At 33.3% G+C, this 15,741-nt stretch overlaps 1 protein-coding gene across 1 annotated transcript in view; it reads right to left on the reverse strand.

The window, feature by feature from the left end:
- Positions 1-15,741, reverse strand: part of TTN (titin) — a 266,424-nt gene that overhangs the window by 129,040 nt on the left and 121,643 nt on the right. Inside the window, exons 132-158 of the mRNA XM_081261924.1 lie at positions 15,385-15,462; positions 15,111-15,185; positions 14,825-14,917; positions 13,976-14,053; positions 13,525-13,779; positions 13,224-13,307; positions 12,963-13,040; positions 12,390-12,473; positions 12,046-12,129; positions 11,757-11,840; positions 11,330-11,548; positions 10,928-11,014; positions 9,747-9,821; positions 9,512-9,595; positions 8,915-8,989; positions 8,177-8,320; positions 7,505-7,582; positions 6,858-6,926; positions 6,608-6,712; positions 6,174-6,479; positions 5,308-5,388; positions 4,457-4,534; positions 3,844-3,927; positions 3,613-3,684; positions 2,333-2,416; positions 2,139-2,222; positions 1,941-2,024 (exon numbers count right to left, since the gene is read on the reverse strand). Coding sequence (XP_081118050.1) covers positions 1,941-2,024; positions 2,139-2,222; positions 2,333-2,416; positions 3,613-3,684; positions 3,844-3,927; positions 4,457-4,534; positions 5,308-5,388; positions 6,174-6,479; positions 6,608-6,712; positions 6,858-6,926; positions 7,505-7,582; positions 8,177-8,320; positions 8,915-8,989; positions 9,512-9,595; positions 9,747-9,821; positions 10,928-11,014; positions 11,330-11,548; positions 11,757-11,840; positions 12,046-12,129; positions 12,390-12,473; positions 12,963-13,040; positions 13,224-13,307; positions 13,525-13,779; positions 13,976-14,053; positions 14,825-14,917; positions 15,111-15,185; positions 15,385-15,462 — 2,802 coding nt within the window. The remainder of the gene's footprint in view (positions 1-1,940; positions 2,025-2,138; positions 2,223-2,332; positions 2,417-3,612; positions 3,685-3,843; positions 3,928-4,456; positions 4,535-5,307; positions 5,389-6,173; positions 6,480-6,607; positions 6,713-6,857; positions 6,927-7,504; positions 7,583-8,176; positions 8,321-8,914; positions 8,990-9,511; positions 9,596-9,746; positions 9,822-10,927; positions 11,015-11,329; positions 11,549-11,756; positions 11,841-12,045; positions 12,130-12,389; positions 12,474-12,962; positions 13,041-13,223; positions 13,308-13,524; positions 13,780-13,975; positions 14,054-14,824; positions 14,918-15,110; positions 15,186-15,384; positions 15,463-15,741) is intronic.

A 15,741-nucleotide genomic window follows, 5' to 3' on the forward strand; every position in this document is an offset into this window, starting at 1 on the left:
CAGATTGGGAATCCCCAGAATCTGATTCTTAGTACCAATGTAAATGCCTGCTTATCAGGGGTTGTTTTTGTTTTTTTATTTTTGGTCAATTCAGGTGCTATAAATATTAATAATTTTTTTTCTTACAATTGTAGGTGTATAGAAAATTAGATTATGAAAGTGAAAAAAAAAGATGGCCACTAATGGTATCTTTAGCAATTTAGTTTGTGAAGATAAAACAGGTGTTCTTATCTGTGTTGGCTTCTTTTTTGTACCCTCACCTTAGTCACATTAAAGTAGTGTTTTCTGGGGCTGGGTTTGTGGCTTGTCCATCTACAACTTAAAAAAAAATTAAAAATAGTGTTTTCTGAGTTCAGGAGAGAACAACCAAAAAATGCCAGACTGAGAAAGAAAGATCAGAGTACTTGGGTGTTCTTTCAATTCCAGAATATCATGGGCATTATTAAAACATTGTTATTCTGGAAGCTTTGAAATGTCCCCAGTTTCTAATGTATCTGAAAAATGTTCAAAATGGGAAAATGTATGATGCTTGAAAAATAAAACATAGATCAGGCGTGGAGCAAACATTCAGAACAGAGTGCTCAGGACTGAAACCACAGTGAATGGGCTTAACACATGACCATTTAAAGGAGGAGTTGGTGCCACTAAATGACAGAGGTGCTTGATTATGCACCAGAAGGTAATTATTCATCTCTCATGAGACTGGAATTCCAGAATTTACCAGCCTGTCAAAATCACTTTCCTATTAAAATATTTACTTACTGCTAAAAGCACACATATGAATGTGAAATAGCTGATTCCAAGAAGATTTAACATCACAGAAATATATTTAGAAAGTGAGTTCTAGAATTAACTGGAATTCTGCCTTAGTTTTAGAAGGCTCTCAGATGTGTCTCATGGGTAAGAAATGATATTACAAGAATAGCAACTTCACATCGAATATTTCATTTTCTTTAAGTCATGATTTTCTAAACATATTTCTATGATATTTCTTATTGGAAATCAGTAATTTCATATTCATATGCTTTCTTTAGCACTAAGTTTATCTTAATAGGAAAAACAATTCTGAAAGGCTATATTTCCTGAATTTCCAGTCCCATGGAGGATTGAATTATTGCCATCTCATGCACAATCTAACACCTCTGTTATTTGACGGCACTGAATGAACCAATTCAATCTAGTCTTGTGTCCATTATTTCTAGCTAGTCTGATTTTTATTATTTTTAAAGGAAAGATAGCTGTTTCCTATTGAAGAATACATCTGGGTCATATTTGGACATAATATGTATACATTGTTTTCTCTGTAATCCTCATAAACTGTATAACTCAACTATCTTTCATCTGTTAAAGATCTTCTCTCTATTGCCTCTTGAGTGGCTCACTGGGCCATGCGTATACTTGGTCAAACTTCTTCTCTGGGCACCCGTTTCTCTGAAATAATTTCCTTGGTAACCACTGGTGCTTTGAGGATATTAGTATTTTCACATGTGTTAACCATTACTACAAACACGAGATAAGAAAGCCTACTTTATTGGGACTTGTACCTGTTGGTGGTAATGTTTTTCTTCTTTTGGTAACAAGAGTTCGTCTCTCTGGAACCACTTCCTTGAAGATTTCAAATTCTTTAAAGATATTAGTAGTGTTTAGTTAAAACAGGCAAAGACAAAGACATGACATACAAAGAATTAGGTATACTGACAGATATTGTAATTTTAAGTTGGAAATTTAATTTTTTTAAATAGTGTATCTTTGTATATTATTTGAGTGGGTCTTGACTTTAGATGGTAATTCTTTGTCTTGGGCATCTTTGTCAGATGCTTTAAAGATATTAGTATTTTAGCATTATAGGTCATGAGAATGTACATAAAATTCTAATCAGATTTTTTCAACTTTAGAAGAAAGGTTTTCTTCTTTAGATTTTCATAACTAGAGAATTATACCTTCAGTTGGAGGATGTTCTGGAATTTTAAGAACAGCCTCAGGTAACTCCACCTCTGGAAGAACTTCTCTGGTTGTATCAGGTGCTTTAAAGATATTAGTAGGTTTGTACTTAGAAATTGTAAAACAAGTCAATTATATAACATGCAGTTTTTGAATCTTAAAGATATTCATCTGAGTTGGACACAGTTGAAAAATACCTTTGGTTGCTGGTGCTTCTCTTGTTTTAGGAATAGTCACATATATTTTTTCTTCTGGAACAACTTGCTCAGGTGGCTCAGGTGCTTTAAAGACATGAGTACAGTTATATTTATAAATGATGAAGAAAAATATTGAGCTTCTAAACTGAACCCCCAAATCAATTTTTTAAGACTGGATCATTGATGTTATATACCTTTTGCTATTCTGTATTTTGCCTTTTCAGGATGAGTCACAAGCACTTTTTCTTCTACAACCAATTCTTCAGATGCTTCATAAACTTTAAAGATATTAGTATTTAGATAATTAGGGGTATTTAAAGGTGGATGAAGAATAGTATCAATAAAACAACATATAATATACACTCATCACCCAAATTAATGATAGTACACAGACATGAATGCAATGAGTTTCACTCCCAGTTTTATGATATAGGACTCTTATGGCATTTATTTATGAGAATGATAATGAAATTGAGGAATTCATCAGGCAAGGACCATAAAATTCTTCAATTTTTTTTCTGCAGGAAGTTATTGATAAAATCGTCCAATTGCTCTACTTCTTAATGGATTTGTGCATAAAAATCAGGGAAGATATTGAGCTACACTTGGGGAATTTGCTTTCTACATTTGACCTATTGCAAATTCATGTAAATATTTTTCCACTTCTGGAAGGAAAAATATATTTTAAAATCACATCTCATTTATGGATTCACAGCTTAAAATGAGTGTGAAAATCATTTAAGGATTAGAGAGAAAAGAAAAGGAAAAAATGATTAAATATTTGGAAAATAAGGCCAATAAAAATAATAAAGGATTTCTTCAGAATTTAAAAAGGAAGACTGACAGTAAGAACTAAATTCAAATATAGAAAAGGTATTCAAAGGATGGGGTGATTGTATACTTTTATCACAATATAGTATAAATTTTTTTAGATTAAAAATGGAATATAGCATTTTTACTATTCAGAGTCTTAAATAGAATTCTTTTTCATAATATTTTACTATTAAAATTGTTTAATTGTAGTTTTGTATGAAGGCAAAAAAAGTCTCGATAATACTTTTTGGGTTTTTAATGGTCTTATAACTTTATAACCACTCGGGCAGCATTGCCAAATGTTAATGATTGTTGTGAGGAGTAAAAATATAATAATGGTGGAGATTCTGGTTCTTTGAAATTAAACTAAAATATTATGGTTCACTTAATGGTCTAAGAAAACAAACTGCTTCAAAGCAAAAGTTGTTTATAAACAGAGGTTAGAAAAATTCAATAAGAAAAATGCTTTTTCTAAAATTGGGTAATATCATATTTTTTTAAAGGAGATATATCTTGTCTAAGGCTTGAGGTCATTCAAATTATTTGAGACAAATATTTACAAGATATTAGTATGTTTACTTTTAAAAGTTTTATAGATGAACACAGTGAATTTGAGAACACAGATGAAACCAAAGAGAACTTTAAATTTTTCTACACTCACTGTATATTTCTGTGTCTTCGGGAAGAACAATAGGTTTTTCTTCTTCCATAATTTTCTTAGGCATCTCAGGAACTTTAAAGATATTAGTATATTTATTGTTATTAATAAGAAATATAAGATATTAAGAATATAAAGAAACAACATATGAAGATTTAATATCACATTCAATTGCTCTGGGCAATGAAAACTATCTTGGAGATACTTTGAATTGTGATCACTATAAGTGTATACCTTTAGCTGGTGGAACTTCAGGCTTCTTAGGGACTGATACACGAACTTTTTCTTCTGGAACAATTTTCCTGGGTGCTTCAGGTGCTTTAAAGATATTTATTTGTCTTATTTTAAAGAAGATCATAATTGGATATAGAAAAATCAAGACCAAAACCAAAAGGGGCCTCTACCAAAGGAGAATGTCAAAATTCCAGAATTTTATTCCTCTTAGATTTTGCCTTATTGATAAGTTCTTTGTTATATCACAGACACTCTGCTCTTTGGAGATAACGATCATTTGGAATTGTCATTTAAAACATTTTTTTTTACTTATTCCCAGAGGAACTTGAAAAGAGCTTCTAAGATGGATTATATTTGGAAGAGAAATTGAGGGGTCAATATTATTTCATTATTACTTAAGAAAAGGACCAATAAAAACAGTAACTTTCAGACTTATGTCTTTGTTCCCAAAGGGTCACCACATAAAAGGAAAGATCATGCTATAGAACAGAAGTTGAAATTTAGGCCATTAACAGTCATTTTGTGGCCCTGAGGGGAGAATGGTCTCTCTCCTCTGTAGAAAGTGAATAAAAAGGGATTTATAATATTAGTGGTAATCAGCAAAGGCAGGTACCTTTAGGTGGTGGAACTTTTGGTTCTTCAGGAACACGAACTTTTTCTTCTACCACAGCTTTCTTGGCCACCTCAGGTACTTTAAAGATAGCAGTAAAAAATTTCTTTTACTTTTAAAAAGTTGTAAAGATTTTTAACACGGAGAGCATAAGAGATATAAAAACAAAGCAGGATATAGCCACAATATAAAACACAGACATACTTAACAATACTAAAAATGAGTTAAAAATTTGATGAAATATCCAGGAGATTTCTCATATTAAAATGGTAAGAACTTGATAAGAAAAATTATAATGCCCCTTCACTTGGTATTATTTCTGCTTGACTTGGTGGAATAATCTGTACTTTCTCTTTTCAGTGATAACTTTCTTATATAAGTTATATGCTTCAGGGACTTTTAAGATATGAGTTTATATTATTTATTAGAAGCTTTACAAAATTTCTATTGTGAAATTCAAGAAGTTAGCAAACATAAAGCAGGGACATTAAACACATAGAAACTATATTTTTATATTTAATACATTAATGCCATTTATAATGAATAGAAAAGAAGGGGCTTACGAGTAAAGATATTGGTGAACATAAAATCAAACAGCATCAAAGAAGGATACTTGAGTTCACTCTTTGGTTAACAAGTACATCTATTTAGATGGTAATAACAACAGTGATTGTCTTTTTTTTTTTTTTAAAGAATTTTCTTTGGAACCTCAGTTACTTTAAAGATGTTAGTTTGTTTTAGAAATTCCCAAAACAAAACACCAAAGAAAAACATCAAACAGATGGCAAAGTTATAAAGCAACAAAAGTGCTACTATACATAACTTAGCTAAGTAATTTTTCACCAATAAAATACCTTTAGCTGGTGGCTCTTTTCGAGGAACAACTTTAAAGGGTGGTTTTTTTGGAGGGATGATTTTCTCAGATATCTCAGGCCCTTAAAAGATATTAGTACTTTGTTTTAGAAAAAAAAAAACTCAAAAGTCTTATGAAGCATTACTTCTAAAGTTAGAATGAAGGCTCACAAAATACTTTTCTTATATTTTTTGAATTTATATTATGCTTACTTCCAAAAAATATTTGATTTTGCTAGATATTGTCTATATTGTACATTTACTGTGTAAAACACATATTTCTTCATCTTACATAATTATTAATTTATGCAAGATTCAGAGTAGTAGAGAACTTAGTTGAACTACAGTTATCCTCAGAATTTACCAGAATGCAGGTATCATTATCAATACTTGCTCTATTTCCTTATTTTTTAAACTAAGACATGATAAAACTGCAAAAGGTTTTGAAAGGCAATTATCAATTTGTGCACTGTTGACCAAAATATTAATAAAGCAATGGTTGTCCGGCCAGAGCAGGTAAATTCTCAGTGAACTGACAAGTTTCTTTTTCACTTCATGACACTGGTCAGTTATTTTGGTATCTCTAACAATCAAGTAACAATCTTGGTCAGATTTTTAAAAGAATTCACAAATTTATATGTTGACCTCTATAGATATATACATATCAAATATTACTCTCTGTCTGTGAAAATTATACTGTGTGGTTAATCTGTATTTGATATCAATGTTTGTATCAGAGTTTAAATTCATGCTTGAAGTATTTCACAGGTTTTTCTACTGTTTCAAACTAAACATACAAGGTACTTTCAAAAGAAAGCCAGTTAGAGCAAGATATAACAAAGAGTAATATCTGCACAATTCCCTCTACCTTTAGGTGGAGCTTTGGGTTTTTCATATACTTCCACTTCTTCGGCCTCTAAAAACTCTATGACCCTATGGACTTCTTCAGCTTTGTGTTCTTGAAACCTGCGTTGTTCTACTTTGAGGAATTCTTCTACCTCGTGGAATTCTTCTTCTTCGAAGTATTCTTTAACTTCATGGAATTCTTCTTCTTCGAGAGCTTCTTCCACTTTTGCTTCTACTAGTTCTAATTCTAGTCTTTCTTTTACTACTTCCTCTCGTTGGTAGGCAACTGATATTTTTTCTTCAAGAACAGTTCTCCCTGAAAGAGCATCTACTTTAAGAGATTTATTATTTTAAACACAGAAGAAACAAAGAAGTAAATTGAAAATGTAAGAAAACTACTAATAAAAGGCTTGCATGCAACATAAAAAACAAAAACAAAGATCTTTCCAAAAATACCTTTAGTGGGGGGAACAGCTTCTTTTTTAGGCACAAGGACTTTCTTTTCTGGGACTTTCTTTTCTGGGATTTTCTTTTCTGGGACTTTCTTTGGTACTTCAGGCACTTTAAAGATACATTTTTAATATTTAAGACCTTCAAGAATAAACTTTCACAGACAACAGACGTCATAACCAATCAAGACACAAGGACATAAAACATGAAAGTCTTAAAGGTAAAAGTGGAGATTTAGGTTTTAGAGAAGATGTACCTTTGGCTGCGGGTGCCTCTTTCTTCTGAGCAGGAACAGGTACTTTTTCCTCAGGAATTTTCTTTGGCACTTTAAAGATATTAGGTGTTTTAGTTAGCTGACAATGCTCAAGAGTGCACATGAATAAGAGCATCAGAAACATTGACATTACAATAAAACTCGACACCACTCCAAACTGTTGGACGCCTATTTTACAGGCAATAGGACACTTTTCCAGACTATTCTTTTGTGCTAGCCTTACCCTTAGAAGGTTAGTCCACAAAGAACCTGAGCTTTTTTTTTTTTTTTAAATAGTTGAGATTACCAACATTGGACCTATTTCTACTATTTTTCATTTGACGAACTGTCTTGAAGTAATTAGCATCCCAGAGTACTTAAACTCTAATATGAGCCATACATTCTGTTGGGTACTATGATATTTGCTGAGAAGTTTATTATGATAGGAATTGTACATTCTAATTGGGAAAGATGCTATTGAAAGGATTAATTGAATAGGAAGCAAAGAGAATTAAAAATTTTGTAACAACATCAACATTCCATCAACATTCAAACATTAAATTACTATAGAGAAACAGTGAAAGAAGACATTTGCTTTTTGGAAAGAAAATTAATAGGAATTTAAAGATATTAATGAGGATTTGCTATACCTTTAGCTGGTGGTGGCTCCACTTTTTTAGGAACAGGAGTAGGTGCTTCAGGTACTGCTTTCTTAACCACTTCAGGCACTTAAAAGATATTTTATGGACATTTTGAAAAATGAACAGAATAAGCATGTAATGAACAGAACAACATTCATATTCCAAAAGAATAAACACAAAACACTAATGTATTTTAAAAAGATGTTAGCAACCTAAAGGGTAATAATATATACGGCATAGTGGCTCTAGAGGTGTGAAGGATATTACTAGAAAACCCCATAAGCAAATATAACATCAATTATGCAAAAGATTGTGGTGGTCTTCAGGAACAAATGGTTAAGAATTATTCTAAAAAATGAACACTTTCACCACACAAATTGCTCCTCTACATTTACATTGAAGACAAAAATAAGAATTCCAATCTGGGAGAAAGTATTAATGTGCCAATAACAGAAAAATCATCTCTCCTTGGTTGTTAGTTGTATTGAAGATGAAGTAGGAAAAGTTAGGAGAAAAAATAAAGGGACAGATAGCTTCAGGTACCAGGAATAATTATTCTTCAATATTCATTGATATGGCGATGTAAGGAGAATAGAGTGGTAAACATTAGGTTTAGATAAATTCTGAGAAAGATTTAGAATGCCACATATTTTAGTGTCCAACCCATAAGAGCAGGTGTACCTCTAGGTGGCGTCACCTCCTCGACCACCTCCACCTCTTCCACCTCTTCCAACTCTTCCACCTCCTCCACCTCTTCCACCTCCTCTATGCTAGGTGGTTCTTCTGGGATCTCTTCTGAAATAATCTCTTCAGGCTCCTCAAACACTTTTAAAAGATTATTATTTTAAGTTATTTTTACAATTCTTTTGAATATTAGACTAAAATGATACATCTTAAGCCTGCTCAGCCTTGTAGATGCTAGAGAAAAGTCACTAGCCCTTAAAAAAATAATCTTCTGGAGTTTTCAAAATTTTAGTTCCTTTTCATCATTTGTAACTGGAAAAAAACCTCTGAAAATTTAGGCTAAAATTATTATTTTAATGGAAATGGACCTGTTTGGTGTCAAACAACCACTAACAAGTAGATATCAGATCTGTACCAGTTACCTAGAATGTTACTTGGACAAGCTTTATTCCATCATTGATAATCAAGCCATTTGATAAAATATTTCCCACAGAAAATAGTTCCCCTTCTACAATTTTTATTGAAATAAAACCTAGCAAATAGACAAGTAAGCTAAACATGCCAGAGGAGATTCAAATGGTATTAGTTTGCCTGCCCAATTTCTATTAGATAAAGGTAATTTAGAGTCTGCATGTTTATTTTCTGGGGTGAAAAGTGCACTGGCCTCCTTTGAATATTAGATAATAATAAGACAATGATGACTTTGAAATGCTATTTTCTTGGAAAGTCATCTACCTTCAACTGGAGGAACTTCCTCTTCTTTAGGTGGAATGATTCGTCTTTCTTCTACTTTCTTAGGCACCTCAGGAACTTAAAAGATATTGATTTTTTTAAGGCACTTAAAATGCAAGAGTTGAAGAAGAATACTTAAAGATCAAGCTTCCCATTTTCAACACAAGAGAGTAGATATCACAACACACATGCACAGATGAAACACTGACATTTCAAAGAATTAGTTAATGAAAAAAGGATAAAGAGGTTTGTGGTTTAAGACTAAGGATCTATTAAAGAGAGATTTTATCTTTTATTGCTGGACCCTCTTCTTTCTTAGGAAGAACAATGGGTACCTCAGGGACTGATTTCTTTGTCACTTCTGGCTCTTTAAAGACTTTATTTTTTATTTTTGAAAAAACCAAACAAACATAGAGAAACAACACAAAACACACCAATGCAAAGAGCAAAACTGACATAATACCCACAAGGGCACAACAGAGTCAAAGTGATTGTCAGCACGGACCACAGAGTACAAACATGTATGTTGAATGTCCTGGGTGGATAGCACCACAGTTCAACATGAATGCAGCAAACCCATCCCTGGAGGGGATGGTATACCTTTGGCTGGAGGAGGTACTGCTTTCTTAAGGCTGGGAGGAGGCGCCTTCTTTTCTGGTTCAGGTTTCTTAGGTACCACAGGCACTTTAAAGATATTAATTTATAATTTCAGTTTCACAAAGACAAGAGACATAGCAGTAATACATGTTACGTTAATAAACACCAAACAGGAGTTTTGACTTTTATGGTTGAAGGAGAGAAAAGACACTGTGGAATGTTCTCGGAGATGCAGTACCTGGGGCAGGAGGAGCCTCCTCTTTCTTGGGAATGACCACTTTCTTCTCTGGTACTTTCTTCTTGACCTCAGGCACTTTAAAGACATCATTTCATGATAAGAATTTGTTTTGAGGGACAAGAACGAGAGAAATCAAGAAGTCCCCACACAGAAAGACCAACATGCAACTATTACTTAGGACACAGAAGTGATGCAAGTTGGGAGTGAGCGTTTGCACAGCAAGGGATCAGAAACCTATTTGGTTCTCTGAGGACAATGCTATCATTTCATCTATTAAATTTCACTAATGATTTATTAAATCACTATTTATAAAACATTTCTGAATCCTTAAAATCCAAGAAAGACCAGCCTTTCCATTTCATTATACTAATATATATTGCCCGATACAAGGGTTGTGTTTAAGTAGTGATGCCAGGACCTTTTGTAGCAAATAACATTGGGTATTAAGGCATAAATATGACCATTATGTATTATACTATGACCTGGTTTAATATTTCAAGTCTGGATTCTATTCATTCAGTGATGAGGTACTTTTACACTACATTGTGTCTTCACAAAAATATCTGAGCCCATTAGGACTCATTTTAGAATCACTATTTTTTAAAAAATTTATTTTTTTAATTAGTTATACATGACAGTAGAATCACTATTTTGGGGGAGAGGAAGTTGAGGCTCAGATTGGTTAAAAAACTTGATCAGAGGAACAGAGCAGGGTGCAAAGCCCAGGCTAGCATCAAAACCTGCTGGGCTACTATTTACACATATGTATGAGAAGACAAGCCATTCCTCTGTTTTGATAAATGCATTAATCTTTCTCTTCCCTTTCATCCTCCTGTTATAAAGGCACATCATATAATGAATGAAGAATGATTTAAGAATATTTATTCATTATATTTTTCAGGTAAATTTTTTTTCTATAGAGAATTAAGCTTTGCAAAATATCTACATGAGAGATCAGAACTCCTGTGGCAGTTTTGGAACAACACTTCCTTTCACCATTGTTCTTAATAAACATGGTGTACCAAGCACACATGAAAAAGTAACGAATATCAGTGCCTTGAACAGTTTTAGAAGTGGAAGTATGGCTGCTCACTTTATAAGTTTTCCTGAAATGCAGTTCCACCATAATCTATCTGGTAAAGTGATGGTGAAGAACATGTATGCGATTTGGGGCGGTGTACCTTTGGGAGGTGGTGGAGGTTCCACTTTTTTAGGAGCAGGAACAGGGATTTTCTTCTCTGGTACAGTTTTCTTTGGCACTTCAGGCACTTAAAAACATTTCATTTGAAGACATTAAAAACCACATGTACAATGTTGTATATAAAACAAAAAGACACACAACAATAAGACCACAAACAATTAATAACCTTTCATAACACAAACATTTAAAAGACATTCAGATAATTGACAATAGACACACCATGAAGACACACAATTAGAAGAGGACTTGTCTGGAATGTGTCCTAAGACTGACATGGTAGAAAACATACACAGTAAAGTATTACAGATAAAAGTACAGATGAACAAAATGATGGAAAGACAAAATTCAACACAAAAGAGTTCTTGATTCCAAGCAGCTATACCTGGTGCAGGTACTGGCACCTTAGATTTAATTTCTGGAAGAACTTCCTCTTCTTCAGGTGCAACTTCTTCCTCAGGTACAAGTTCTTCCTCCTCAGGTATGAATTCTTCTTCTTCCTCAGGTAGAACTTCCTCTTTGGGAACAATTTCTTCTTCAAATGGAACTACCTCTTCCTGAGGCAGAGCTACAGGAACTGGGACTGCTTCACGTTTCTTTGGCACTTTAAAGATATTTATTCAATTGCACGAGCATCACTTTTATGGACAATATTCATGATAATGTGACAACATGAGAAGCAAATATTCTGTGATCATAAAGCAACAGCTATCACCAGCATACATATCATCAAGCGTTAATTATAATTAACGAGGGTGCATAACACCAGTTAATTTTCCTTTTGGCCCTGGTTTTGTTAGAGATTAATTTACCTTTGGGTGGTGGAGCTTCCATCTTTTTCAGAACTGGTGTTGGTTTCTTTTCTTCTGGGATGACCTTCTTTGGCACCTCTGGCACTTTAAAGATATTATTATCTTTAAGAATGTGTTCTATTAAAAGTCTTGCAAATAGATGTAAAAAAGAATCATAAAATATTTGACTTATATATTTAACTAGACAGGTGCCTTTTAAGAACATGTTAATATTATGGGAAAATTCACATAGGAATATACATAACTGTGAGGATTCTCCCCGAGTACTTTAAGTGATGAAATGATGTACCTTTTGCAGGTGGAGCCTCTACTTTCTTAGGAGCAGGAACTGGCACCTTCTTCTCAGGCACAGGCTTCTTGGGCACCTCTGGCACTTTAAAGAAATGATTTAGACAAAAAATTATGTAAAATAAAAATATTGAGTCAAATATAGTTTTAAAAAGATTAAGACAAGGCAATGAAAGTATGAGAAAGAAATTCCAAGAAGTATTTTATTTTTAAAATCTTTTGTTTTCCTTAAGGAAATGAAAAAGAGCTGCTGTATCACTAAAAAGCAGAGAATTAAATCAATTACTTTTTAATTTCTATGCAAATAAGAAATTAAAGATAATGTGGCTTTTCAAGGTCATGTACCTTTGGCCGGTGGAGGTTCCACCTTTTTAGGCACTGGTACTGGTACTTTCTCCTCTGGCACAGGTTTCTTGGGCACTTCAGGAACTTTAAAGACATCAGATATGGTTAATGTCATGTTTTTCACCCATAGCTAAGAATCCAGAAATTTTAAGACTTTAATTGAAACATCACAGATACTGTAACAATCTCACTGAAAATAGTAATTGTCACAAAACAAAGGACTGGAAAGACACAAGAGTTAAAATAGAAAACACTAAATAAAACATGGATTAGTGATAAAGACAGTACACAATGCCTGGTAAAGAATAGCTTTGTCCATTTTGATACTGCTAAAAGAATTTATTTTACACTAAGAACTTTCCACTAAAGAAAAAGAGCTAAATGTTAAGCATAAGCATGCTTCAATGGCAAAATTCAGAGAATACATGGTAACCTGCTGACTTCTGAGTGATCTTTATCCTGGCATTAATGTTATTAATAATGTCATGGGGGAAAGGATTGCTATGGCTCACCACGTTATACTACATAAGTAAATTATTAATCATTCCACTGATGGATTATAAATAAATGTACCTTTAGCTGGTGGAGGCTTCTCTTTTTTAGGAATAGGTACAGGAACTTTCTCTTCTGGCTTCTTAGGAATCTCAGGCACTTTAAAGACATTATTTATTGTTAAATTCTAACTATGAGTAAAACTCATCTATATAAAGCACATTTAATGCTTTTCACAATAGAGAATAAGGTACAAAACACTTTGTAGTCAGAAGAGAGTTAACTATTTAAAAGCAAATTAAGTCTCCCATATATATGTCATGTGAGTGGTTGGTGGTATACCTTTGGCTGGTGGGGCTTCCTTCTTTTTGGGAACAGGAACAGGTTTCTTCTCTTCTGGTACAGGTTTCTTGGGTACTTCAGGCACTTTAAAGATATTATTAAGAATTTTGGAAACGTTGCAGAAAAGATAAAAATGTGAAAAGCACCTGCAGTTATCATACTTAAGTATCTTAAAAAAAAGTCTGCTTCTAAAATAAGCAGAATTGGTCATCAATACTAATAACCCCCAGAATTCGACCAAGCCAGACACCTAATCTCTAAAGACACTGCTGCAAATCCCTTTTCAGGACATATCATCTACCTTTGACTGGTATCACGGGCACTACTTCCTCCTCAGTTATGAGCTCTTCTTCTTCATGAACGTACTCCTCTTCATGAACGTACTCCTCTTCATGAACATACTCCTCTTCATGAACGTACTCCTCTTCATGAACGTACTCCTCTTCATGAATGTACTCCTCCTCCTCCTCTTCTACAATATATTCCTCTTCATGGGTTTCAACCTCTTCTTCAAGGGCAACCTCTTCTGGTTCTCGTTTTTTAGGCACTTCTGGCACTTTAAAGATATTATTTTTAAGTTGGACGTTTTCCCATTACTCAACAAAACTAAGACATTTTAGGAACACAAGCCCATTTATAACAAAAGAAAGAGAAGGCTTTATCTTTCTCACAAAAGGATTTCACACAGAACTGAACATGAATTCCACGGCAAAGAAGACAAACAGTGCATTAAAATAAGTGGTATTAAGTACCTCTAACAGGAGGTGCTACTTCTTTTTTAGGGGCTGGTACTTTTGCTTCTGTGACAACCCTCTTGGGCTTCATGGGCACTTGAAAAATTAAGTATAAGGAAATTTTATGGTCAAAAACAGGTTACCCAACCAATAGTAGCTTTGTTGTACTCTAAGTAGATAATTTTGTATCAATCTCTGATGTAATAGTTATACAATTGTTCTTCTATAAAAAAAGTTTATGTTTGCCATGGAAACAATTCTGAGCTTTATAGAAATGAAAATCTACAGAAGTAGTCAAGTGTGAGGTAGCAGAATCCAAGTGTAAAATGATGTTTAGTGTTCAAATGTCTCTGCTCATAAGAAACATCCTTAATTAAAAAGGTACATATATTCCTGGATAAATGTACTTCTTGATTTTGCCCCGAAGTTACTTCACACTTAGCATAAAACAGGAAAATAAGTGACTGGACATTGAATGATCTTTTATTTTTAATCTTCAAAATAAATTTGGAATGAATAAACAGTTATCAAACTTTGGTGAATATTATTATATCATTACATTAGTTTAAGTATTGCAAGAATATGCCAAATGGTACCTAATTTCAAATCCAAACATTCTATTTTCTACATATCATAATTATGTGGCAGGACATAGCCATTGCATAAGAGGCTGTGGATCTATTTTGAAATAATTTTTCTTTTTAAACTTAACATTATGTTCTTATCCTGAATTTACAGGTTTTTACATCCAACATTCTCCTAACAATATAGGAGACACAAAAATGACAAAGATAAGCAAAACATAGTTACATTAATGTCCAAAGAGACATGATAAAAGACCACACTCTAGGAAGGAAATCATTATACCTTTATCAGCTGGTTCAGTCACCTGCTGTTTTTCACGTTTGGTAATTGAAATGTGTATTTTTTCTTCAACAACTTTCTTTGGCTCTTCAGGCACTTTAAAGATATTAATTATTAAAGAGCATTAAAGCCAGCCCCATGAATATTATGAAATAAAGATACACGAAAAACTGAAATATAAGAATCAGAACCAGAACATTACACTCAGTGAAACAGAACAAGAGACAAGATTCTAAAACACGGTCACAGTCACACAGTTGTTTTGGCTAGATATTACTCTGCAATATACCTTTGGGCGGTGGAGGTTTGAGTTTCTTTGGAATGGGCACAGGTACTTTTTCTTCGGGGACAGCTTTCTTCGGCACTTGAAAATATCAATATTAAGAGATTTAAAAACCAGAACCAGATTTTTCAAGAGTTAGTAAGAACAAAAAGTTAAATACCATATACAACATAATATTCCCAAACACATGATTTGCACACTGTCACTTGAACACATATTTATAGGGGACAGACAGACAGGAAACCAAATCATTCATGACTGAGAGTTTTTCTCACTCTACCTTTAGCTGGTGGGGCCTTTGGTTTTGTGGGAACTGGTTCTTCTTGGACACGTTTTACTGGAACAGGCTTCTCAGGTTCTTTAAAAGCACATACAAGGTACTTAATGTTAGACTTTAGAGCATAAATCAAAAATACTTCTTAAAAGGAATCAAATATAATAGTTGATCTTGTACCTACAGTGCATGCATAGCCTCAGAGGTGCAGTTATGACAAACTCTGAGAGACCTACAACTTCTATTACCCTTTTCTCCTGGCTCTGTACTTCAGGTAATTATAACTCATTGGTATGTATTAAATGCTCATTTACTTTAAATAGACAAAATTGTGACTGAAACTCCTCCATCTATAATATTGGT

This window comes from Spermophilus citellus, assembly GCF_964194105.1.
Source record: "Spermophilus citellus genome assembly, chromosome: 11".
Classification (NCBI taxonomy): domain Eukaryota; kingdom Metazoa; phylum Chordata; class Mammalia; order Rodentia; family Sciuridae; genus Spermophilus; species Spermophilus citellus.